The sequence below is a fragment of the Aphelocoma coerulescens genome, chromosome 3 (assembly GCF_041296385.1).
Source record: "Aphelocoma coerulescens isolate FSJ_1873_10779 chromosome 3, UR_Acoe_1.0, whole genome shotgun sequence".
In the NCBI taxonomy this organism is placed as follows: domain Eukaryota; kingdom Metazoa; phylum Chordata; class Aves; order Passeriformes; family Corvidae; genus Aphelocoma; species Aphelocoma coerulescens.
Genome location: NC_091016.1, coordinates 100,489,246 through 100,513,661, shown reverse-complemented (window position 1 = coordinate 100,513,661; position 24,416 = coordinate 100,489,246). Strand labels below are relative to the sequence as shown.

The 24,416-nt window shown below is 37.8% G+C and overlaps 1 protein-coding gene across 3 annotated transcripts in view; it reads right to left on the bottom strand.

Annotated features, from left to right (window-relative positions):
* Positions 1–23,459, bottom strand: part of HMGCLL1 (3-hydroxy-3-methylglutaryl-CoA lyase like 1) — a 79,048-nt gene extending 55,589 nt beyond the window's left edge. The window contains exons 1-3 of one of the 3 annotated variants that reach the window (XM_069011413.1): positions 23,349–23,459; positions 1,572–1,649; positions 507–614 (exon numbers count right to left, since the gene is read on the bottom strand). In XM_069011413.1, coding sequence (XP_068867514.1) covers positions 507–614; positions 1,572–1,649; positions 23,349–23,453 — 291 coding nt within the window. In that variant the 5' untranslated portion in view covers positions 23,454–23,459. Of the gene's footprint in view, positions 1–506; positions 615–1,571; positions 1,650–8,710; positions 8,754–23,023; positions 23,079–23,348 lie in introns of those variants that run through there. The other 2 variants (XM_069011414.1, XM_069011415.1) reach the window with 2 other exon arrangements.
* Positions 23,460–24,416: the final 957 nt, after the last annotated feature.

Genomic DNA, 24,416 nt, shown 5'->3' with positions numbered 1-24,416 from the left:
GGACTAAGTCTGTATTTGCAGTGTTAAATCTCAAATGAAAACGTGGCACTCTAATGCCAAGGCAGTTTTGCTGCCAATTCCAGAAAGGCTAGGTTTTCTGCTGAATACTACCAAATGTAAAAATTAATTCTGGAAAAATAATGAGCAAATTATTATGATTCATCAAAATTTAAGCGTAGTTGCTGATAGAGTGCTAGAACTCCAAAATAAGTAATGTGCCTAACTGCTACTACATATACAGAAGTCCCAAATTTAGATCTTCCAAACACATTTCCAAATGTGGAAAATTACCTTTCACTTAGCGAAAAAGAAAATAACGTATACTACTTTTCTTTTTTACATCAATGACTACTAGTTTTAGAAGGGTATAAAAGAAGTGAGAACAACATTAAATTATATTAATGATGTGTCACCATCCCAAATCTTTAGTTACAACTGAATGTTACATAAATAAATGGAATGGCATTTAAATTGAAATAGTTCTGAATGGAGATAATTTTACATACCTGAGGCACCCATTTGGATGAAACAAAACTGGTCACTTCTATTGCAGGCAGGCCTGTTTTGGAAAGCTGGTTGATTAACTCAATTTTTATATCTGTTGGGACTATCACCTATAGACATGGAGACATACTTTAGCAAAGTATTTAATACATAAGAAACTTTTGTAAGTGAAATGTTCCCTGTACATAATCAATACCCTTTTTTCAGTAATGAACTACACTTGCACATTTTTACCGTAACTCTACTGTTTCCTGACAGTAGGAAGTATAAGGAAGGTATAAGGAAGGTACTAGGCAGTATATATGATCTTACTCCATTTTCTGTCCATCACAAAAATAAGCACTTCTATATAACTGGTTATAGATCCGGCCTCACTATTTGTTATTAACCAAACACCAAACTAGCAAGAAGTGACAAAGGAAATACTAACAGTGCGACCAGAGAAAAATGGGAGAAAAAAGCTCCACAGCTGAAGCAGAGTAACTCTATTCTGCTAATACTACTAACATTTCTGGTATCAGTACCAATGACTATCCTCCAGTTTGTGGAAATAGATGACTGTTTCAATACATGTACCCTATAACCTCTTTCAATCTTCTTCCATGCTTCCCTACCACTCTTCAGGCAAATAATGCTATCAGAAGAGTAACATTTTTCTCCCGTGTCTCTTTAGCAGGAAGCATGATAAAACCTATTTTACTATTCCTTCTATATTAGCACTTGAAGCAGAAACACAAGTTAAAAAGATAGCCAGCATTTCATAGTGCTTACCAATTATGTCATGACAGAATGTTATTGACTGACAAGACAAATTCCAGCAAAAAGAAATGTTAAGTAACAGAAAGGCTAGGTAGCCAAGTATAGAAAGAAATTATATTATTTAAAAGCTGTGTAAATAGGAATACACTTTTATTCTAATATAAAGAAAAGTTATCAATACAAAAAGAAATAGATATATTTAATAGTACAAAATGGAAGAAACCAAATTAGCAGGATGTACATGTTCTACACAATGAAAATAACACTAACATCCATGTCAAAGCACACACAAAAAAGAGAAAAGTTACCTTTTCATTTTGTAATCCATCCCTTGGCCCAACTTCTACAATCTTTATGTACTCAGGCAGTCCAAATGCTTGAGGTTCCTGAAATAAAAATCAAATTGTTTGAAAAACAAAACAACTAAGGTAGCCAAGATCAAAAGGTACAACTTGTACTTGTCCTTTCATATGATTCTGGGTATAAAGTCATATTGTCAACTTTAAGTTTGCTCAGGGCATTTAAAAATCTGTGAGAACATGTTCCACACCTTGACCTAAGGAGTAAAAGTTAAAAACAGAAGTTAGTGAATGTTCCCCTGCTCCTCTGAGGTCACAAAGGTTTCTTAAAAATGTATATAAAAATGTATATAGAAAATGAACATTAACAGCAAGAAATCTTTCCATTTCAAAAATCTTTCCAATGAACGATCCAGTCCTCCAAACTTATAACTGAATGCTCTCAATTTAACGTAGCAGGTACTTCTCTGTAAACGCTTGCAAGATTTGGCTACAAATCTGAAAATAACATAGCAGTCAAGAAATGTTAAAGAGATTATTAATGAAAAATGAAAGTTATTTCTCTGGCTGAAGATGAAGGTTTTAAAAAAGGATTTAAAGGATAATAAGGAAAGCCTCTAGTAGATAAGAAGAATTTTTCAGGTGTACAAGCAGCTATGGAAAGGCAGGAGGCTGATGGGGACGGGAGGAAAGGAAAGCAGCAGTAAGGTCAAAGGGCTAAGGAGAGCATGGGGAACTGGATGGGGAGGAAGGAGAAATGAGAACAGAAAAGCAGGTGAAGGGAAATGAAACTTCCTTTTTTATTATTTAGCTGCTCTGTTATTGAACCAAGTTGACAGGTGTGGCAGTTAATGTAAACTGGGCCTTTTAAGTCTTGAAACAGTTCAGAGCAGTTGGCTGGATTGAACCCCAAAGGCTGTGTCCCCTTAAAAACACACCCCATGGCTAATTTAGGGCACTCTGTCCATGCCCTGGAGGGCAGGAGGGACACAGGCAGCCCTGCCAGGAGCTCTGGAAATACCCTGTTTTCTGTATTGCACTGAGGACAGAAACCAAACCAGTTCTCCTTTGCCGTGTTGAAAGCCTGAGCTGGGATTATTAGCACAAGCTACCTGCAGGACAGCTGCTCCACTGAACCCACCACTTCTCCCAGGAGTTAACACCACTGGATGGGTGACACTGTCAGCACAGGGGGACAGCTGCCACCCACGGGAGTAACAGCTCCCCCAGACCGGAGACACTCTGTGAATACCACTAATTATTATTATTAGCACTTTATTATAATTAGCACATTATTATAATTAAATACCACTAAAAGCCACTAATCTCACAACATCCACAACCAAAGGAAAACCTCTTATTTTATTCCTCCCTGACTGGTATCATCAGGGTTGTTTCAACCAAATGGCTGCTAATTTCTCCTCAGGAATGGAAAATGAGCATGCCTATGAGCACCCTTCATTTCTCCCTGCATTCTTGGGGCCTGTGGGCAATTCTCCGCAGGACTTGCCAAAATACAATAAATATATTTCAGATCATTTACTGTATTTATCTGAGCCCGGTGAAAAGAATGGGAAACAGCTGTATAGCATCTATTCGATCACATGGAACATCTGGTAAGTTGAAATTCTGTCAGGCCCTGCTAAGCCCACACTCACTGACAGTATAAACCTACTTAAATGTGAAGGTAAAACCTTCACATCTGCTGCATATTGTTCCTCTTAATTTATTTTCACAAATACAGCACTGCTTCAGTACTACAGGCATAAATCTGGGTTATTTCATGATTATCAGATCCTTCTTGTTGCAAGACAAATGCCACAGCTGTGCTGTGACTGAAGCTGTGACTGGAAAATAGAAAGGGAGCTAAAATAGATTATGTAACCCAAAGCTTAATTTAGAGCATGAAAAATTTCAATAAAATTTGAGAGCAAAAATGTTCAATTTCTAGGCCAAATCTTGTAAATCCTATTTAGTGCCTACTGTGGCAAAACTTTTGTGGAAATCAAGAGCTGTACCTGCCTTTCAGAACAGCTGCAGTCACATCAGGTGATATCTGCAGCTCTTGGAGTTCATAGGGGTCAAAAGTTTGGAGGGGATATTGCAGAAAGGCATTCAAGTATTGGGTTTTATTTTTTGTCTGTGATATTACAGATATACAATCTTTTTGAACCATAGTCCAGGCCTTTCAGCCCCTGATTTTCTCTATAGCCTTCCTGTTCACTATTCAGCCCCAAATTGAGTTCACCGTTCTTGGAGTGAGAACAACACTGAGAACAACACAGGGAATGACTCCCACATACTGGAAACTCAAGGCAGTACTACAGACAGACAAATCCTTAAACTCTTCAAGCTGATGAACTAACAGCTTAGAGTAAACTTCTTGGCTCCGAGTCCAGAAGAGTTTTTGCATTGTATTTAATCTAAATTTATTTATGGTACATTGATTTCTCCTATCTTCAATGTCACTCAGTTTCTCCTGTGTGGCATCCAGTGTTGTATTGAAAATGACTCCTCTCTTTCTATTATCAGCAGATATTACTACCTTGATACTTTCTTGTGAAAACTTTTGGACTAACATCATTACCTGATTTTAGTACAAACATATATTATCTAAAAAAAATTGGATTAGTGCTATAGAAGAAAGATGTTTTAAAAAAACATGGAGGAACTCCACCAGCAATGTCTTTCCAGTCGAATAAATCTGCTTTCAACATTATCTCTTATTTCCTCCTCAGCCAGTTTCTTATTCATCTCACAAATTATGTTCTGATCATCCTTCTCCCCAGCATAACTAGTAATTTCTCTTGTGCTGCATTGCTGAAGCTCAGATAACAAGCAAGTCAAAGGAAGAATACTTAGGTTCAGGCCCCTGTATACTATTTATACATTTTACAGTCCATAGCTGCTGGATAGAACTCAGAAACAAATTGAAGACTATAAGAGTATATGTATCATCTTCTGCTAAAGTGACTCTAGCTAATTCCTCTATTCTGTGGCCCAAGCTGAATCCAAGGAGTAAAGGTCCTATGAATGGATACTTGGCAACTAGCTGTTGGGACATTCTTCTAAGAGAGAAAGAAATATGTACTTGACAATGCTGTTGGGAAGAAAAAGCAGACTCCACTTTCTAGGAAGTTTTCTGATCACAGTGCCACACTTGCAGAATATCTGGATATTACTTAAATAACATCTGAAGAAGTTGCCTGAGCCACGAGTCATATTCTGTGCCAGGCTCAATCCCATCTGCACTCCCTAGTCAAGCTTCAAATGCACAGAACACACTGAAGTCTGTAAGAACTTAGGCAGAGTTTAAATACCTCTCTGTTTACTATTTGGATAGCATCAGACCTTAACCAGGACTTGGGCTTCATGAATTGAAGGACTGATTTCCCTGAACTCTAACAACTGGAGTATTTCAAATGTACACCACACCCCTGGGTAAAAGGAATGATTTTTTGAACAAACAAGACCAACTTAGAGAATTTCAACACCTTTAAGTATGGCATCAAATGGCCTACAGATACTAATTAGAAAATAGAAATAAGCAGAAAAATTTAAATCAGTTTTTATATTTTAAATTAATGAGAAATTGTGAACTTTGTAGAAATACACAAGTACCAATTTTAGTACCGCTAAACATGTCAGAGATACAATTTTGTCTCAGAAAAAATATTTACTAAATTCAACTATATGAACCATTTTTATGTAACAATATATGAAAAGAAGTTACGGCAAATATTTAGGGGCAACTGCTTCTTGAATAATACAGGGTCTCTGTTAAAAAGTAATGACCACCAGAGCATCATGTATTAAATATCAAAAAGGAAATAGCTGACATAAAAGACTAAGAGCCTGGAAAATTTGTTTTTCCATGTATCAAGCCTTGCCAAGGAAGCACAAAAAGCATATAAAACCACGAAAAAAATTGCCTCCCTCAAAACAGAATGCAGCCAAAGAGTATTTTTAAAAGAAATAGAAAAAGGAAAACCAAGCCATTTAGCTTGAGACATTGAATGCCAAATTTCTGTATGGAAACATTTCTCTCAACTATAAATAGCTGCAAATTTAGGTTCATTACAGAAAACCCTAGTAACTCCTAATTAAAGCAGTATAATCTCCTTAATGTAACAATAAATGTAAACAAATTAAATAAACACACTTTTTAAAGCTCTGTCTGCTTCACTACTGCTACTAAAGGCGCTGAGGTTCTTTCAGCATTCTGATTTTTATTCCATGAAGGTCATTCATATGGGCAGAAACAGCAATGGCAAATATTACCCAGAGCTTCTCAAATGTAACTGAAAGAATACAGAAGTAAGGGAGAAGGATCTGGAGGTTCAGGCCTTTTTAATCCTTCTAACCAAGCAAGCTTAAGCTCTGTTTTCCTTTTCCACAAGGTGGTGTTCTGGCACAGAGGACAAATGAACAAAGGCAGGTTCATCTTGTACAAAGAATTACTCAGGAAAGCAGTTTTCAACAAGAATCAGCAGGGAGGTGGCATCGTAACTCCATAATGTATATCTGCAGTGACACGGAAAAATGCCCAAAAACCAGGAGAAGGCTCTAAGATAAATAATATGATTGCTGGAAGCAGAACAAAGAAAACAGTGGTCAATCTTCTGAACACATAGATAACTCTAAACTTTACAAGACATAGAGAAAATAAACAGGAAGAAATTAAAATCTTTGTTCACATTGTTCACACTACTGGAAGGCAGATATGAAACATATTAATACCCAGCCTAGTAAAAAAAAAAAAAATTGAGAAGATTCAAAAAACAGTGGGATGCACCTGAGGAATATCTCTCAGTAAAGATAAACTGAGGATTCATTCTAGAACTTCTGCTGTATGCTGCTGACATGACCACTGGGAGAAGAATAACCATGAACAGACCACGGCTAGCAAAAACTCTCAACCCCTGAGAATCTTTCATCAAATGAAGTTTTCTTACTGTATCACTTCATATGCATGACCTGAATGTTAACACAGATATACCACAAACAAAGCATTTACAACAGAGTACAGAATTCCATTGACACAGCAGATGCATTTCAATAAAAGCAATACATAAGATAACACTTAGGACTCTCCATATTGTTTCTGATGCTGACTGACTAAGCAAGAAAATGAAATAGCAAAACTGATCCTGGGCTATAAACTAGGCTGTCATAGATGAAACAGTAGCCTGGCACTTAATGAGTAGAAATATTGTGATTTCCTACTTCAAAAAATAATTCAATCCACTGGAGATTGTCCATGGGAGGGCAAAATATAAAATGCAAGTAAATAATTACAGAATAAAATTAGTTAAGTGTGGAGTTAACTTACTTGGAATAAACCAAATAATTGTTGAGGCCAGAAGGCTTGTTTGAGCTCATGAAAGAGTAGTGATTTACATATATCAGGAGATTGTCTGAACTGAATGAGAATTCACTCTAGGGATTTCTATGGTAAAGTAATAGGCTTAACATTTCTACTGTCATTTACATTAACTATTAAATTCCAGTATAATCTGCTAGTATACTATTTCTTATTGTTGCAGGGTTATTTATAATAAAACTCATTCATATGAAAAGATAAGAAATATGATTTTAAACTGAACTATGAATACTTATGCTGCTGGAGTGGCCAGTTGTTTGATCTAATCCTGTTTACAAAGAGGACTTTAACGGTAAAGACAGAGGTCATAAAGTACAAATAATATTAACTAATAAATAAAGAAAAATTACTTTTATTTAGAAAACAGAAATTAAGATTTGGAAAATAAAAACTCCGTCAAGTGTTTTGATGAACTGGCAAATCAAATGGCAACAAATGATATTAATAAAGAATGCCCCAGAGATTAAAAAAAATGTTGCCGTGTTAAGAACACTATTCTTATACAAAACTAGAACATTCAAGTCACACACAACTACACTACTCATGGACATAGTTACAAATCTTAAAAAGCAAAATACCATCTATATATCTCTATTCCTTTTGAAAATCCTTTAGAATAGGTCTTCCAAAGCTACAGAAGACAAGGTTTAAGACTGTTTTTCAGCTCCAGGTTAAGAAACCTCAGCTCATTGATGACGCCTTAATAGATGTACCTGGAGTCATTCTGGATGACTTCTGGCCTCCAAGTGCTGCTCAGAAAGGGCAGGGCTCCCACTTTGTCCATTTACTGCAGGTCTCACTTCAAATCTATCAAGATGTCTTTACACTGGAGGGCATCTCAAATGGCATTAGACACACCTGTTAGGCAACAAACTGAGCTTTTAAATGGTTCCCCCCATGCATGTGTATGAAGGCATAACAGATGTCTAAACTGCCATTTCAGCTGAAGAAGCTCCAATATGGCTGATGGAGATAAAGAATAAGTCAGGTCATCCTAAGGTTCACACCTAGTGGCTGATGATCTTGGTTGCCAGGTTTGTTTAACTGTTAGGAAACTGAATGCCACTCTAGAAGGGCATAGGTCTCTTGTGCGTTTTACAACGTATAGAATATCACTGCCCCAGAAGGATGTCTCATATCTCCTTTGTGTTTCAAATGGCATTAGGCACCTATGTTTAGACAATTGAGTCCTGTCCTATGTCTGCAGTGGCTATCACAGGACCATCAGATGCTGTAGATACCTACTTATGTTTTCATTCAGATGTTGTAATCCCAAGCAAACATTTTCCTCAGATGAACTATGTGTCACCTAATGAGTTACCAAGAGAAATCAGAGGAACTTCTTTTGAGTTCCTCCAAGAACTCAGTAGGCAATTTATTCTTCCCGTCATTCTAAATCAAGTTTTCAGCCTTCCTTGCTGACATGATTCCCAATCCATCCTGCTTCTGATTTCACCTTTGCCATTAAATTCTTTCTCATTGAAAAACTGGAATACAGATAAATATATAAAAGAAAGTAGGTAACTTCACTGTTTGTTGCAGACAATTTCAATCCAAAATATACTCTCAGCAACTGATATCTATATAGCAACAATTTTTCAGGTATATGAAATGCATCATATAGCACATGAATACTCAGGTAGCACCAGTCCAATTAAGAGGATACTAAGTCATTTCAGAGCATCTCTTTGGAGCAACTGACATGACCTCTATTCTTCTGCTCAAACTACATCTTAGAAACAAATCAGACCAACTTAATTCTTACCTCCTTGTTTTCCCACGACTCCTCTGTAAACAGAGCATTCACATCGATCCAGACCTAGACCCATGGACCAACTTTACAGTTTGACCTTGGATCTCTCTCATCACAATGGATGTGCCTGACAGGCCCAGGGCTGCATGGCCAACTCTGTTAACCACCACTGGACCGAATCCTGCCCATGACTCAGTGACCTGCACTCCCAGCTGTAACCTTGGACCTCCCTTTAACACCACAAACTCACCCAATGACCTGGACTTGTGCTTGAACCCTCTCTAGGCCTACCCTCTAGGATACCACCTCTAGGCCTACCCTTCTCACCCCACTTAGCTATGGTGGGACTGCCTGGAGACCTGCCTGTTACTACCCTCAGGTCCCTCCCTTAGGTAGCTGCTGGCCTTCACTGCTCCCTGTCAAACAGAGAAATTCCTTTTTTCTAGGATTCATTGTAATATCTGAACCATGCCCCTTAACACACAGTTTAGATAAATACTCCTTGAGTATTTCTTTACCCTAAGTAAAAAATGTTGGGATTAGAATGCAGCCTATTTCTCCCTTTCTCTGCCCCCTTCTACCAGTTGCACCTAAATTGAACGTGTAGTAGTTGTTAATGCCTAGCACCCTAAGGGTAAGCTTTGTTGATGGAGGCCAGAATTATCACACTTTTCAGATTAGAGTAGCAGCACTCATAAAATACATCTGAAAGTTAGTGGTTTGTGTATTAACTCTCTCTGATTTATCTCCTTATCCACTGGAGGCTACAGCCATTATATGCTATGACAGTAATCACAAAGAATAATGCCTTATTCAAGCAACAAACAAGGGTTTGACATGAAAAAATACACCAAAATCCAATTAATAGTAAAAGAGCTCTGTCTGATACACAAACAGAATCATGTTCATAAAAGAGAAAACTGAAGCATAATATGCAATTGTGCTAAATCACCTATTGCACAGACAATTGCCACAGAGGTACTAAGTTTGCAAACCAGTTTCACAGCACCGTACTTCCCTGGTCTTAGCAAAATGCAATGAGATGTAGCAAAACAAATAAGGAACTCCTTTCTATAAGAAAGAACATTTCTTTCAGACAAACACAAAATAGCACATTTTCTAAAGAGCTACAGAGTTAATAAATGAATATAGTCTCTGTCCACATGAGTCTAAGAGAGGGAACAGGAGGAATTCCTCACTTCCCAGACTATTTTCTTTATATTAGATCAGAAGAGATCAGCTCTCACATACTTTGGGTAAAACACCTGCTGATTATTTTCTATGATTTGTAGTTTACTCTTTTGCTTACAGTGGATGTCCTTAATGGATGGGAAACCAGAACCTGCAGCTGCCTCCAATACACAATTTGCCTCATATAACCAATTGAAGTGAACTCAGCTTGAACTATGAACACACATAAACTGAAACCCTGGCACTGTCTGTTTTGTTTAATTGAAAGGGTAGTCATGTATTTGAATACTGTTTGGAGGTGTCTACTTTTACTTTAAGAGCATAAGAATAAAATATAATAATAATACATTTTTAAATGCCTGAGAGGATGAAAGTTGTTTTCTGTTGTACTTTTCATATCACACTGAAGACTAAACTCATGCTCCTTCTTAGGTTCATTTTCCCCTTTCAGGAGGAAGTGCTGAGTTCAGAAGTAGTAAACAGGCTTAAAGATTCTTGACTGGTATTTTTATCCTGTCCTGGCTTTGGAATGCATTCTGAAACTACTACTCTTAGTCAAACAACTTACGTGGGTTACCATACTGATCTTGCAACAATATTATTCGGTATTTCTTTATGATCTTTTCAGTTTCTTCATAAACTATATTTTCTCCTTGATCTCTCCATTATTTGAGGAGAACACAAAATCCAACAGTGTTTCTTCCAAAGCTGACAAGCTACACTGAACTACTATGCTGGGCAAGTGTTTTTCTGAGTAGCAGGATATAACACCATGAATTGTTAGCCCATATTCTTTAGCTTTGGTCCTGACTAAATCCTCACTTTGTAACTTCTCCTATATAGCTTTCCAACCCCAAAACTGTGCAAAGCATAGATATGGTGAAATTATAGCAAACAACTTAACTGGTGGATTTATCTCAGGGACACAGTAAAGGCTATGTTGGATAAAAAATCAATAAAGCAGTATTTCCCACTTGACATCATAGTCATAAGCAAAATCTATTAATATAAACATTCATAAAATACAATTTCTAGTAATATTTCAAATAATATAAATAAATATGGTGGAAACATAAGCATATAATTATCAACATTTAAGATTTATTAATAATTTAGACTTTTTTTGTTATTTTCTTAACTTCAATACTGAAAAATATGCATAAAAGCGATTTTGATGTGAAGATAGTTACAGGCCCCCAGAAGCTTTCCCCTTTAGTAAGCAAAGGTAAGAACTGTGAACACTTGAATTATATATGTTACACATTTTAAATTGTGATCATCTAAATCATGACAGTCCATGCTACGTTCTAACTATGTGGCCAAGGACAACAACTTATTACAGTCAGTATAGAGTCACACAAACATCTTTGGTGGTCATGGCTTAAAATTTACCAAATGCAAGCTCCAGTAGGTCAGAAAATTCCGCAGGCATATGGCAGGCTAACAAAACTGCTCTTCTGACAGCTCTTCAAAGAAGGAAACTTCAGGAACTGGAGACTGAGTGTCTAATACAAGCAGCAGCTAGTTCTAGGAGTAACTGGAAACCATGTCCAATTCTCTGTCATGATGCTGGATGCTCTCAAAAAAAAAGAAGTAGCATTACAGGACAAACACTCAGAAAGATAAAATCAAGCCCAAAGATTGTTCACTACCTTTGAAAACAAAGAAATACCTTCTTTAATATTCATATCTGTATTTTACATAAAATCATTCATAACCTGACAGAACAAAAATAATAGGACACATTTGTCAAATAACAGTCTCCTGGATGAGACTGAACTTTCTAAATTATCTAAATTATCTAAATTATCTAAATATGATGACTTCACACCTTCTAAAAACTATTTGTTGCTGTTGTCAACAAATGTAGAGTACGTGGAATCACAGAGATCTGAATACCCAAATTAGAGCTAACAACCTAAAAAAGCACATAAATGTGCTGCAGTCACAGACAATTTTTGATAACTTGAAAAATAATGATCAAGGAATCTATTAGCAGAGTCAGGTGGTAGCAGAGGCTTAGGCAACCACAGTTAGACTTGTGTTACAATGAAATCAGTAACAAATGGTACTAGAGACCTCTGCTATTAACAGGAGGCCAACACAGCCAGTCACTTTAGCAAAAATTAAAAATGTATTTTCAGGACATGGTGTATACATTACCTTTTTCTATTTCCCTAAATGCTTCCCTTGGCTAACAATCAGCATTTCTCCATTAACCAAGCTGATTTACAGCCAACTCACTTTCATCCATATCCATATCCCTATCTTGGTCAAAGCCTGGAAAAGCAATTACACTTTGCCATCTGGGCTGGATGAAAAGGATACAGAGAACGGAGATCAACAGCATACTGATGATACTGGAGCCAAAACCTCCCACACTTTCCTTTACTATTATTTATGGTAATAGTATTATGGTGTGTACGGTGTTTTACGGCAAGACTAAAGACAGAATTCTAAAAGGGAGAAAGACTGCTGTTTTTCCACACACATTGAAAAAGCAGAGGCATGATCATCATCACAAATCCAACATGTGCAAGCAATTTGCTCTTTAAAATACTTTGGGATATCAGTGGGGGGGCGGGGAATGAATATACTGACAATTCATCCCATCCATCCTATCAGATAAGTCTCTCTAAATAATTCATTTTCAATAAAAGTGAGTTATGCATAGAACTTTAAGAATTAAAATAAAAAGCTGAAAGTAAATCAACCATTCTCAATTACTACTGCGACCAAAATCACCTTCTGTGTCCAAAGGTTGGGCCTAAAAGATCAAGTAAATCATGAATTCAAGTACAGGTGGCTCCCCACTATATTTTCCATAGTTCTCTTTCCAAAAGACACTAATTAAAATGACAGTATTTTAATGGCTATCTATTTCATCACTGTTGGTAACTCATCCTTCATGAGAATTTAAAGTTTGTAAAGCTCTTTAGAAAAATAACATCTGTAAAGTGTTACCATAATAATTTCCTAATAATAGTAAGGAAATTATAACTTGAACACTATGCCATTCTTGATGTTATAAAAATCTTCCATTTTCACAATGAAATTAGTCAAATGTGAGCATATTTAAAGAATATAATTTACTTCCTATTTCGCTGAAAACAATTAAAGGCATAAAAAATTTTCCTTATATGAAATTTAAAAAATACGTAAATATAAGTTGGTAGTTTTTCAATAAACACTTAAAATAAATTATTACTTTCTATGACCTTACTAAAAAATACTCATATAATAATGATATGTCATGGCACCTTCTGTACTGGTTAAATTTCCAATTTACTACGGTTAAGCGCATTCTAATCATGCAAACCTGAAAACAGTGAAGTGGAACAAGTATAAGAAAATATCCTGGTACTGGAGGAACTATAACAAAGACAAAACCAAACTGGGAACATAACACGTCAGACTGTTTGCAAAGATTAAGGGTTGTCATGACAAAATGAATCATGATATTTCTTAATTTTTTTATTACTTTCACTTCTAGACTTTGCACATTTAGGAAGATTTTTTTTTAAGCCTCCATATTCTGGATAATAAAGTGCTCAACTGATGAGAAAGAAACATATGTTGTTGTAAAATTCATAATAAGACCGGTGTTAACTAAGGAAAAAAAAAAGGAAAAAAAATATAGTAGTACTACTATTAGCTGTACTTTCATTTTACCACGACACATAATCTTAACTGAAGGATTTTTCCAAACACTGACAATAGATAAGTACTATTTATAAACTGAATGGCAATGTAGCCATACCACTCATTAAGCTCAAAAGGTCCTGAAATGTTCTTAATGATAGGATTCAACTGGACTTTAAAATACCTGAACTTAAGTATCTACACAGTTATGTCTACATGTGTCCTAGGTATCCCTGTACAGTCAGTGTAGATATTCACATAAAATGTCTTAAGGTTCCCTAAACACAGCATTCAGGACACAGGATCTACGGCTTTTTGGAAGCTGGAGATAAAGGAGGATATTATAGGGCATCTTAAATGGCATCATCACTGAAGCATGGCCAACTGAATGAAGCCACTTCTCAGCACTGTCAGCAATGGCCAAAAGCATATCAAACAACTTAGCAAACAGTAGGGGCACAAGTCAGATGGCTAATTACAGGTACCTTGTGCATTTGGGATGCATCTGACTTGACCTCTAGCCATTGTGCCAGAGAGCACGAGACTCCTGTAAATCCTATTTGATACCTGCCAAACCTATAAGCCATCTCAGCCACCTTAGGGCATCTCACATGGCACCATACAAGAGCACTTAGGAAATTGAATCAAGTCATAAATATCAAAAAATTGCAGGGAGACCAGAAAATTCTCAATCACCAGCTGACTCCTGTCTGCGTAGCCAACAGCCAGCTGGCTTAGTAGCTTACCTTTCCATCATCTTCATTCATCCCATTCAGGCAAAAGTGACATGGCAAGGCCAATGAACTGGCCTATACTCTGTCTTCTCTTTGCCCAATAAAATAGTCATGTACGCTGCTTTAGTTTATATGAAGCCAGCATAAAGTTCAATTCAAATTATGTTTCCAGGGTTTTAAAAATTCAGCTGTGATCAGCTGCGGATTCTGTTAAATCTTTTCCCTAATCCCAGTGTTCCACGTGATATACCTTCATCACTTACCTTGTTCCCCCATTTCTCACATACTAACACCTATATTTAATCTCATCTTAACTACTTGCATTAAAAGTAAGCCCTAAAGCCACATACAGTTCCTTTCCAGATGCTGCTGTTGAATTATTTCCCTATGGGTTTCACCTAACATTCCGGCAATGTCCTCTGGCGCTTCAGTCCACACATCTCATCCATTCAAAGCCTTTAAACTTCTTTTTCCAAGAAACTCATAAACTAACACCTTTATTCCCATACAAAACAGCTAACATCTGTGGACAAAAAACCCCACTCAGACAAAGAAGAAATGTCTACCCAGCACAGTTTTTTCACCAGCTCACCTTTTAGCAGTTTTTGCATGTAATAAATCTGTGTTTTTGTCACAAGAGCTGTGAGAATGACTCTCATAAGAATATTTAATCCAAATAAATTCAAATGTAATGCCACAATTGGAGTAACTTTTATTCATTTACACCAAACTCTAAAATAAATCTCCATTTAACAAGGGAATTATCTAAAAATAATATTGGCTACAAAAACATTCCGACAGTAAGTATAATTTCCTTCTTAATAGCTGCAGCATCTTTTCCATCTTTTGCAATATTAGAACTTTGTCCCAAATGTTAATCAAATTCTTCACCATTGATATGATACCTAACCCAGTAAAAGAAAAGAAAAGCTATGAGCTGATTACTTCTAACTGTAATAACTTAAGTTTGAAAAGCAACCCTTAAAACTGTCCCTGGAATTATTTTTCTGAAATGTAAACCATGCATTTAGCAGTTTTCTGGTTCCTCTGAAGTGATTGATTAAAAGACCAGATAATAAAATATGTATCTGATTAATAATGTCATGTAATACAATTTTTCTTCTTCATTGCATGTTATGTCCCTATCAACATATTACAAAATAGAAAAAATCCCTCATCTCTACTGAACTGCTTAATTTTAAAGTGACCATTTTGACATTTCTACCCCAAAAGGGCTATATAAGTGTACATTAACACAGCAGTAATAAAATATTCCCCTTTTGCTGAAGACCGAAAACGCTGAATTTGTTTTATGGGTATTTAGCACAGCATGAAAGTCTGATTTTTTAGATCATGCTCTTATCTCAAAAATTTCAGATCAACCAATAAAGCAACTACTCTCAGAATTTCAATATCCTGATGAGTTTTCCTAAGCGACAGAAGAAGGATATATTAGAGAGAACCTTTTCCTACAAATTTCTGCCTGATTCTTATTCTCATTCTTAAAATTATTATTTTTCTGTTCTAGCATTTTGTGAGGTTCAATTAATTGATGATCCTTACTGAGTGCATAGTACCTCGTGACACTGTATGTCAAGGTCCACATCTGCACTATCATGCGCACTGGCAAACTTTTAAGGTGGCACTTTCCCCAGAAGTTCACAACACCACGCACCCATCTTTAACACACATTTCTCTTTCATACTTCATCTATCTTTTTAAATACACATTTGGGAGCTAAGAAGAATGCTACAGAAAATATTATACCTTTGTTAAGTGAATGAGAGAGCTAAACAAAAAAAGAGAACTTAACACAGCCCGAAGTACTAAATAACTATTTTTCTGAAGCCCTACACAGTTTCTTTAAATGTAACTTCTTTCATACTTGACACATTAAAGATTCTCAATAGTCTTCAGTTCCTAAAATTTCAGAGAATCATCACCTTGTTTAAACACCTGAAATATTTATGTAGTGAAAGAATTGAGTCAACTCAGTTTTACCTCTGAACTGTACCTACACTGCACCAGTTTCCTACTGCATGATATTCACACACAAACTGAAATTCAAACACACACTTTCATAAATATGTGAATCTTTCAACCCAAGTGCTGCAAGAGTTGAAGCTACCTTTTTCCTCAGAAGCACCAAAAAATAGTCCTAACATTAAAATGTAGGGAAATAAGTGTAACTTCATCTGAGGTACCCAGAATTCCACGTTTAACCATTCTAGGTACTCAGCATTCCTTCTAAGTGAAAAAAAACCCCTAAAGTGAGATACAAGCCACTACAGAGACAACAGTTACTATTATTTATTAGTCATCACATCAGACAGTTCAAAACCAGAAATTTTAATTAATTAGGAACAGCAAATATTTTGCTTTATGGAAGCTTCTATGTCTGACCAGCTGGTACAGTAATCTTATAAGGTGAGATTTCCTTACCAAAACTAAAAGACAGAAGATCCACAAACTGTAAATAAGATCCTTATTAAAATATATTCTCATTTATTTCAGTAGGAATTAAATTTGGATCTGATTGATCTTTGGCAATTCACTTATCTTCACTCCCAGCCAAAGCAATGAGAAAAGAATGATCTCAAGATGCATGAATTTTAAAACAATGATTTGACACATGGGGTGTCTTAAATCAGTTCTCCTCCTTGAGCTGGCATGGGAGGAAATGAACATCACTGTGCCCATATTTAGGTTTTGAAGGAGAAGGAGGTGGGAAAAGTCAAAAATGGGATCTCACCAAAAAGCAGATATGGGGTCTGAGTAAAAACTTCCTGTGCATTTTTTTAATTCCCAAATTTGCAAAGCAAATCCTTTACAATATTTCTATCTTTTTAATAAAATCTTAAACTCCCTTAATAATCCCAGTATAGCATAAATCTCTATCAACTAAAAAGCTCCTGTTATCCATCCAGTATTTACAGGTCAATGGTATACAAAAACTGAAAGTCAGTGACTCCACTTAGGTCAAACCTACACTTTATTATCAGCCTCTTAACTTCTAACATCCTGTTTGGCACCCCTAAAAAACCAAGCACTCAGCCTTTTTGGACTTTCTCTCTTCAAGGTTCTTGAGATCTTAGTCTGCAGCATAAAAAATACCTGACTGAAAAAGTTGGCATGAGTCTAGTGACTGGGTCTTCTAAAGGGGAAACTCCTCTTGACTTCAAAGAACATTTTAGAAAAAGCTCAGCATTGCACTCTCCCTACGCCAGTTAAATTCAGTGGGAGTGTGTTTTATTTACTACCTTCAGTGTCAGCATGTATCATATGTCATTCATCATTTCCAAATTCAACAAGAAAAACTACAGCATGCTGATACAAACTTGATTGCTCTAATTTAGCATTAAATTATAATCTCTCCTACTTTATTCTACTTATTTTATTTTTATAATAACTTTGCATGCTTTACATCTTAAGAACGTTAAGAAAATAAATGTTCCTTGAAATCTGCAACAAAGAAAAAAAAAGTCCCATTCTTGGGACATTCTTGTAATGTATTCACTGAGAAAATTATCCATCTACTGAATTCTGGATTGACAAGGCCTCTGCATGTAGAAGAATACAGAAGGGCTGGAAAACAGGAATTTCACAGTCTCTTAGTGATCACTTATTTGGTCTTGGGTTATATGAAAGACAACACATCTGAAAACCTTGGAAGATCAGGATAAAAACACAGAATGAGGTAAGAATGGTGGGCAAAAGAAAGAAGGAAAAAAAGATCTTTGCCCAATGAAATTAATATACTTTCTCTATAATGATTTCATTAATTCTCTCTAAATAATGCCATCCTTTGAAAGAGTTAAAAAACAAAAACTCTGCAACATAAAATCCAGGATAACTACCTTCTTTTTCCTTTACTTATATGCAACTTTAATCAGATTTAAAAAAAAAATGTAAACGATATATTTCTTTCATATTGTAATTGTCATAGTAAACTAATAAATTTGCAATATTGATGACAGCAATTTTTTATAGTACTTCTTAACTAGGTATATTAAATTAAAAAATGAAAATAGCCTAAATAGTTATTTGAGGAGAGCCTGCAAATGTTAATTTATTTCAGGACTATATAATTACATGGAGATAAAAAGAACATGAAATACAGTATGTCTCAAATCAGTTGCTCTGAGGTGTAGCTAAAAGACTCAAATAAAAGATATCTGCTGTCTCCTCCCAGGTTGCATAATACCATATGTCTCATTTTTATGCTGTAATTTGAATCAAGAATCAAACATAAGTAAGACATATATAATTATCACATGGACTGTGGGTTTTGTTGTTATTCTTGAGTTACTTTAAAAATAAATTTGAGAGGCTTCTAGCATATGTTTAAAAGATGACAATGTTACAAATCTAAACTAGCAAATTAAAACTGCAAAAGTAAGACACTTGTGTGCATCTCTTGATCCAAGAGTGTCATGCGGTGAGGAGATGAGGGAATCTTAGTCCGTGCATTTTCAGTCTGGATATTTAGGCACGTAGCATATAAATCATTGCAATCAAAGCTCTGAAATAGAAGTTAGCTGTCTAAATAAGAGGATCCAAGTTTTTGCTCATTATTTTACTATTTAGCACCTAGCATTTGTGTTCCTCTCCAGTTATAAAATTTTCCAATGGCAATATCCTGAACAACTGTTAATGATTCTGGATATTGCATTCCATGTGACAGCCTAAGTCTGTGACAGAAATCCTACAACATAATATAGCACACATTAGCATTATTTAGACAGATTACACTTCCTAGAGTCACAGCTACATCCAGCAGAATAAGAGACTAGTCTTATTTTTGTCTTATTTTTGCTTTATTTGTTGTAGGTGTAGGCAGCCCTCACCAAACCATATGACTCCTAATATACTCTTATTTTACTATATGCCTTAGTACACCTAGCTAGTAGTACATAAACTCAAGGGTTTAAGAAAAAGAGGATTGTTATTTAGCTATGTTTAGCCACTACCCTCTTGCAGAGTAGGATTCCCCATTTTAAAGTGGCAGACAAATATTCATGCTAAAGTTGACACTCTGACCTTAACAAAGTATTGTACGCCATGAAATGTAATTAAAAAACTGGACATGGAATTTTCTCTATTTTAAAACATTTAAATATCTAGTCCTCTATTCCTTATACAATCTTTAAAAGCTCCAAAGAATCAAATAATTTTCACTACTATGGAAACAGTATCATATAATCCTTTTAGTAAACCTAAATCATAAAGGGTTTTTACCCTCATTACTGTGATTAAAAAGCTCCTAAAAAATGCCACCAATGGATAATTTGCTTTTAAATTTCTACTTTATATTTATTATATAGACTGAGTATGTGTGTGTTTGTGGGTAGCAACATCTTCCTTTATTTTAAGCAGCTAATTCCTCTTCTTCCCACCCTGCCTGCACATCCTGCAGGTCTTAACGGTAGGTATCAAACAAACCCAAGCCATTTACATTTCACCTTCCTTTTCCCAGCCATTCCAGTGGTGCAAGACCTAACCTCTCCAGCTGGAATTCAATTTCTTGAACATGACTAACCAAAACTGAACAAATGCAGTTTTTTGCAATGGCATCAACATTTCCCTGTTTGACTGGAAATTGTTGATCTACTCTATCTGAGGACCTAACTTGATTTTTTTTAACAGCTATATTGGCAGCTCATAGTCATCCTATGATTTGTGAATATTACAAAGTTCTTCTTCAGTCTATTCTAATAATAAAGTCAAAGTTTCTAGTTTGGTCTCAAAGCACCTAATCATTCTGTATCCTTGAATTTCATCCCAGTCTTTTACACTTCTTTAGCCATCCAGCTCTTCCCTGCTGTGTTCTCAGCATATTCATCAAAATGCATCAAAATTCCATTCTAGCCTACATGAAAACATAACATTAAGTCTGCAGGATAAGACCAGTGTCAGTTACTCTCAGACCATCTCTTCTCCAGCAAGAAGGTTCCTGCTACACCAGAGGACACCAGCAGCAAACACCTTCCCTGCCGCTCACCCTGATCATTTCACAAAGCAGACCACAAAGTACATTACAAACTCCAGTCAAATCCAGGGAGCCACCATCAGTAACAACACTGATCGCTGCAGAAATCTCCCTAACACTGCAGTATCTATGGCCACCTCCTTTCTTAGTAGATGCTAGCACATTTTACAGTTCTGATATAAATCCACGTCTTTAACAAATTCTCATGTGACTATAGCTCTTATTTAGTAAAAGAAAATCAGACCTTTAATATTAAGTTAATCAGAACTACTAATAAAAACTATATACATTGGGGCAATGCTTAGAAAATGAAGCTGAACTGTGTTCCTTGTATGAAGCATTACAGAAGCACTCTGAAGCAAACAGTTAAGAAATTAAGAATATGGAGAAAGATGATCACACTGCAACAGGAATGCGGTGTCTCATTGACTAGTCAGGTGTTCAGTAATTTTTTGATGCAATGCAGACTAGTCTTAGTAAGACTGAAATAGTTATTAGTAACTTCTACTAGAAGTTATTAGTAACTTTCTACTAAGTAGTAGAAAATTCTGTTTACTGTCTATTTAGCCACCTAACCAAATTATCTTTTACTTTTCATCTCTCCTTTTCAATAACTTAACTACTCAAACAACTCTATCTTTTAAAGTCAAATGTGGTTCTAAAAATACCAGAAAAATGGTTGGCTAAATGAAACAGAAAAAATAAGGGAAAACAAAGACTAAGATATCCCACCACTCACTTTAGAACCTACTATTTCACCTGCAGTAGAGTTTCAAGTGGTTAAACCTGGACTTTTACAAATTAGTCAGCACAGTATATAACCAAATTTTTATATATTGGGGGTTCTTAGACAAAATAGAATGATTCTATTTCTACAACAGCCCTGGCAGCAACATTTACATTTTACTTGGCATTTAAAGAAAAATCCCGAGGAACTCCTGAAAATATTTTGGCAAGTAAATAAACTTTATTTTCATCAGCCATGAAAGCCTTATTTCTGGGACACTGCTCTTGCACCTAAACCCCCTTTCCTATTTTATTTCTTGGTGTACCCACATAAATGTCATTATAGTGGTGCTGCCATAACTATCTTGCATACACTGGTCATAAAAAAAAGACCAACAAACCTTTTTACAACCATTATTTGAGCTAGTATAGTTTCTAGATCACATAACAAGAAACACTTCTTTCTTGACTAGGATTGGTATGGAATGCACTCCTACATAACGAAGACCTTTGTGTGTTGTTTAAGAATCCACGTGAGAAAAATGGAAATTTAAACAGATTCATGTAAAATCACAGCGAGGTAATGCAGAAGCAAATGTTAAAACATGAACAGTGACCAACTCTGGATTTAATTAGTGCACTGTGCAGCTCACAGCCACATCAATGTGCACAGGGAGGATGTTTGCTGTTAATTCTCAGATTTGCTGTTTACTGATGAAGACATATTTCTGTATCCTTGGAGGAAAAAAACTAGTGATGAAAATGAAAGAAGAGCACTTCAAAAATTAAGTAAAATTATCCATTAAAATAAAGAAAACCTTTTTAATCTACTATTTTCTGAGAAGATATTAATGACTGTTTTTGACTGCAAACCCACTCTGTTGCAAAAGCCCTTTCAAATGCTTTGTCCGATAGGGGGACAGAGACAGACACAATCAAGTGGCATATCACGGTATTTTGAAGGAAACTTTTAAAAAATGTTCAGATCTTTTAAAAGGAAATGATGCACCAAAACATAACGAGGGCACATGAACAGAATTATGGTGCTTTGCTTCAGGCCTGATACATAAAAGTCCTTTAATTCTCTTTTATTTCTTTACCACAACAAAACATTTTTCCACTTTTATTTAAAAAAAAGAAAAAAGAAAAAAAAAGGGTTTGTTTTTTTTCCCCAAAATTTAATGCTGGATAGACACTGTTCCCAGGGAAATATGATAGCTGGAAGCTGTATGGGGCTTACCTATACAAAACCCTAGGCTCACAACAGTGTTGCTTTGTGTATTCCATATACACATCTTTTGAGATATGAGGCTCAGACTATCTGAAGCAAAATTAAAATGCTGCCCCTTTTCCTATCACTCAGAACATTTTTCATCATCTCTCCACATCTGAGGCCACATTGCTACCTAATAATTAAATTTCACTTCCAAGTAGTGGAAAAAAATGGAAGATGATTCCACCATATATCTGCAAACAGAAGAAAGATGCAACAAAAGGTGCTCTTAAAAAAAAAATTAAAAATATATTTAAATATATTTTAAACAATTTTGTTCTAGGCTTGGCTCATGTTTTTAAAGGCTTGAAGCACTGACTGATTACTGGAGTTAAGAGTTGGAATGAATGACTGTTCAGACAGGAAATGCAGGTAACTTTCCTTCACTTCTTCCCCTACAAAGCCATGATTAGGACAGTCAAGGCCTATGGTGTTCCTTTGCCCACCTGCCCAGGCGCCTCCTCATCCCTGCAGCCACTGCCCACACCTGCTCACAGCTGACAGACACCTTCACTCATCCCTCCGTGACAGCCCCCGGCTCTGCCTCCGCACCCCTACGGCTCCAGTGACTCTTCCCTCCACAGCAAACGCGCCCGCCGCAACTCGTGTGAGCAATACAAGCTGCATGGAGCAAGGGCAGCGCCGTGGCCTCGCGCAAATGCGTGTCACCCTGCCATTTTATGATTTTCACACAGGCAACGATCACGGGCGGCGAGGACCGCTGCTGGCTGGGCTCCCCACTGCCTCACCGCTGTCCCAGCGCCGCCCACCTGCGTTAGCGCTGCCTGGAACACGGTGTAACACCGGCGAGTGCTGAAACACTGACCAGACAGCCCAGCGGCGCGGGGCCGAGGGCAACGCCCCCCGCCCCCTGCTCCGAGCGGCACGGGCACCGACAGCAGCAGCGCGGGGGATGGGCCTGAGGGGCGAGGGGGCGGCGAGGGGGCGGCGAGGGGGCGGCGAGGGGGCGGCGAGGGGGCGGCGAGGGGGCGGCGAGGGGGCGGCGGCGCCCTGAGCGCCCCGTCCTCCCCCTGGTGGCAGCCGCGCCCCATAGGGCCGGCCCCGTCCCATCCCTTGACCCGCGCCCGGCGGTACCTGCGCGGGGTGCGCGGCCGCGGGCGGCTCCGCGATCCACAGCTGCTCCTTGAGGAGGTGCTGGTAGCTGAGGCAGTGCTTCAGCGCGGACGGCACCGTGCCCATGGCTCGCCCGGCAGCCGCCGCCGCAGGGTGGGCGCAGCCTCCCGACCCGCGCGCGAGCAGCCCCGCGATTGGCGGACCGCGAGCGCCGCCGCGTCCCCTCCCGCGCGGCTGCGGCGGCCGCCGCCTCACGCCCGCCGGGCCCCGGGGATCGCCTCCTGCCCCTCCTCGCCTTCCGCCCCTCTCGCCTTGTGCGCCCCTGGCCTTCTGCCCCTCTCGCCTTCCCGGCTGAGGAGCCGCGGCAGTGGGTGCCCGAGCTCGCTGCGGGCTCGGCCGGTGCCGCAGCTGCCTGCAGTCGCGGCGTGTGCGTGCGGGAGAAACCGCTGAGGAGAGGCGGGGAGGGAAGAGCATGGGGACAGCCAGCCGTCCTGCCCCACATCCTCCCTGGCACGCCCGCGGGACACGGGGCTCAGCCTGACCTGGCAGGGTTTTATGCAGCAGGGGGGAAAGAGAGGAGCGAGGGGAAGGGACAGGGCAGCTTCCAGACCAAGCCTACGTGTCCTGTTCGGCATCCCGGGACTTTGCAAACGATGCAGGATAAACCAGGTCGTGCTCGCTCTGTCGTCCAGCTGACACGGAGCTTCGTGCACGCACTGGCATTTCTGCTTTCCATTTGGGTAGCAGAAACTTAGAGCATAGCAAATGGAATACTGTTCAGGTTTTAACAGCTCTCTCCGCAGCAGCAAGTTATATTTTGTCAGCTCCTTTACATTCATCGTGTCAGCCAACTTTCCAAACTCCTCTCAAGCAAAAATGGTTTCTAGATCATTCGTTTTCTCGGATATCAGGGACATTTTGTTGAATATATTAACCTTTCCCTCTATCATTTTCTGCAAAAGATTATCAGGCTTACCACCAAGTCTCTGTTTCAGTCGTTCACAGATAGCCATGATGCTCTCAAAGCCCCATCTTTCATAGTTTTGCATTTCATGCTTGCTGTTCTAGGCAACTAAAAATTATATTTCC